The sequence below is a fragment of the Cystoisospora suis genome (genome assembly GCF_002600585.1).
Source record: "Cystoisospora suis strain Wien I chromosome Unknown contig_4110, whole genome shotgun sequence".
Classification (NCBI taxonomy): Eukaryota; Apicomplexa; class Conoidasida; order Eucoccidiorida; family Sarcocystidae; genus Cystoisospora; species Cystoisospora suis.
Window position 1 is genome coordinate 82,471 of NW_027156903.1, and position 1,339 is coordinate 83,809.

A 1,339-nucleotide genomic window follows, 5' to 3' on the forward strand; every position below is an offset into this window, starting at 1 on the left:
ATGCATATACATACATATATACATATACATACATATATACATACACATACATATATACATATACATACATATCATACATAGACACATTCGGCAGCACTCTCTCTCTCCCCAAGATTTAGAGCCAAGAGACGGCGACTTCTGTGAAGAAAGACTAAAGAGAGATTCTTTAGAAGCCTCTTGCGATTCAACATGCCTAGCTGTCTATACACTTCAGCTACTGACTGTCCTGTTTGAATTTGAGTGAAAAAGAAACCCCTCTCTCTCTCTTGTCCTGTAGCGGCAGTTATCTTGGGTGAGAGAAGAAGAAGAAGAAGAATTAGGACAGGAAGAAAAAAAGAGAAGAGACAACTGGAGATCTCCCCAAGTGAAGAAGAAGAGAGAGAGGAGAGTTGTCCTTACACTTGAGAGCAGCAAGAAGAGAGACAGGATGAAGGTGCTTTCCTAGGGCTGTGGCAAGTCGATAGTAGAGTCTCGATGGTGGCGTGGATGGAGAAGATTTGCCTACCCATGTCGCTTGTAAGGAAGTCGATGAGGATCTATTCTTTATCGGATCTTTGACTTCATCCTTCTTCTTTTCTCCCCCCTTTTCTTCTTCTTCTCTTTCTTCTTCTTGGTCACTCTCGCTTCCTTCGGTTCTTTTTCTTCTTCGTGTATGCTGAGTGCGTGGGAAGCTATCGACCATCGTTCTCTCTTCTTCTTTTCCTTCGTTGTGTTTTTTTTCTCCAAGATCTCTTTCTCTCAATCCTAGGTTCTCTTCTTTCATTTCTTCTTTTTCTCCTCGTCCAAACTGAACCTCGCCTAAAGAGGAAAGGTGATCTCTCTCTCCAGGAAGGCAAAAGGCTTTTCGTTCTTCTGAAGCATATCTTACGTCGCCATTCATGCCACAGAGGGATGAAGAAGAGAAAGAAGAGGAGGAAGAAGAATCGAGTGTCGCTGCACGACCATCGACGGTAGGCAGAGCAGCTGCAGTAGGCGTAATGGCAGAAGAAGAAGAAGAGAGACATTTCACACTCTGTGGATGTCCTTTTTCTTCTCTTTCTTGGAAGCTGTTTGTGATCTTAACATCTCCACCACCCTCTGCCTCTTCATTCTCCTTTACCTTTTCCTTTCTTTTCTTTTGATGCTTCAAGACAGCTGGATGTGCAAGATGAACTCGAAGAAACCTCGTCCCCGATGGTAACGCTACAAAACAAAACAGAAAGAAAGACCAAAAAAGAAAGAAAGAGTGAGAAAGAAAGAAAGAAAGAGTGAGAGAGAGAGTGAGAAAGAAAGAAAGAAAGAGTGAGAAAGAAAGAAAGAGTGAGAAAGAAGGAGTGAGAGAGAGAGTGAGAAAGAAAGA

The 1,339-nt window shown here is 42.5% G+C and overlaps 1 protein-coding gene across 1 annotated transcript in view; it reads right to left on the bottom strand.

Moving 5' to 3' along the window:
• CSUI_007663 (uncharacterized protein) overlaps positions 1–1,180 on the bottom strand; it is a gene marked incomplete at its 5' end in the record, with an annotated part of 6,825 nt that extends 5,645 nt beyond the window's left edge. Inside the window, one exon of the mRNA XM_068067808.1 lies at positions 400–1,180. Within this exon, the coding sequence (XP_067920225.1) occupies positions 400–1,180 (781 nt within the window). The remainder of the gene's footprint in view (positions 1–399) is intronic.
• Positions 1,181–1,339: the final 159 nt, after the last annotated feature.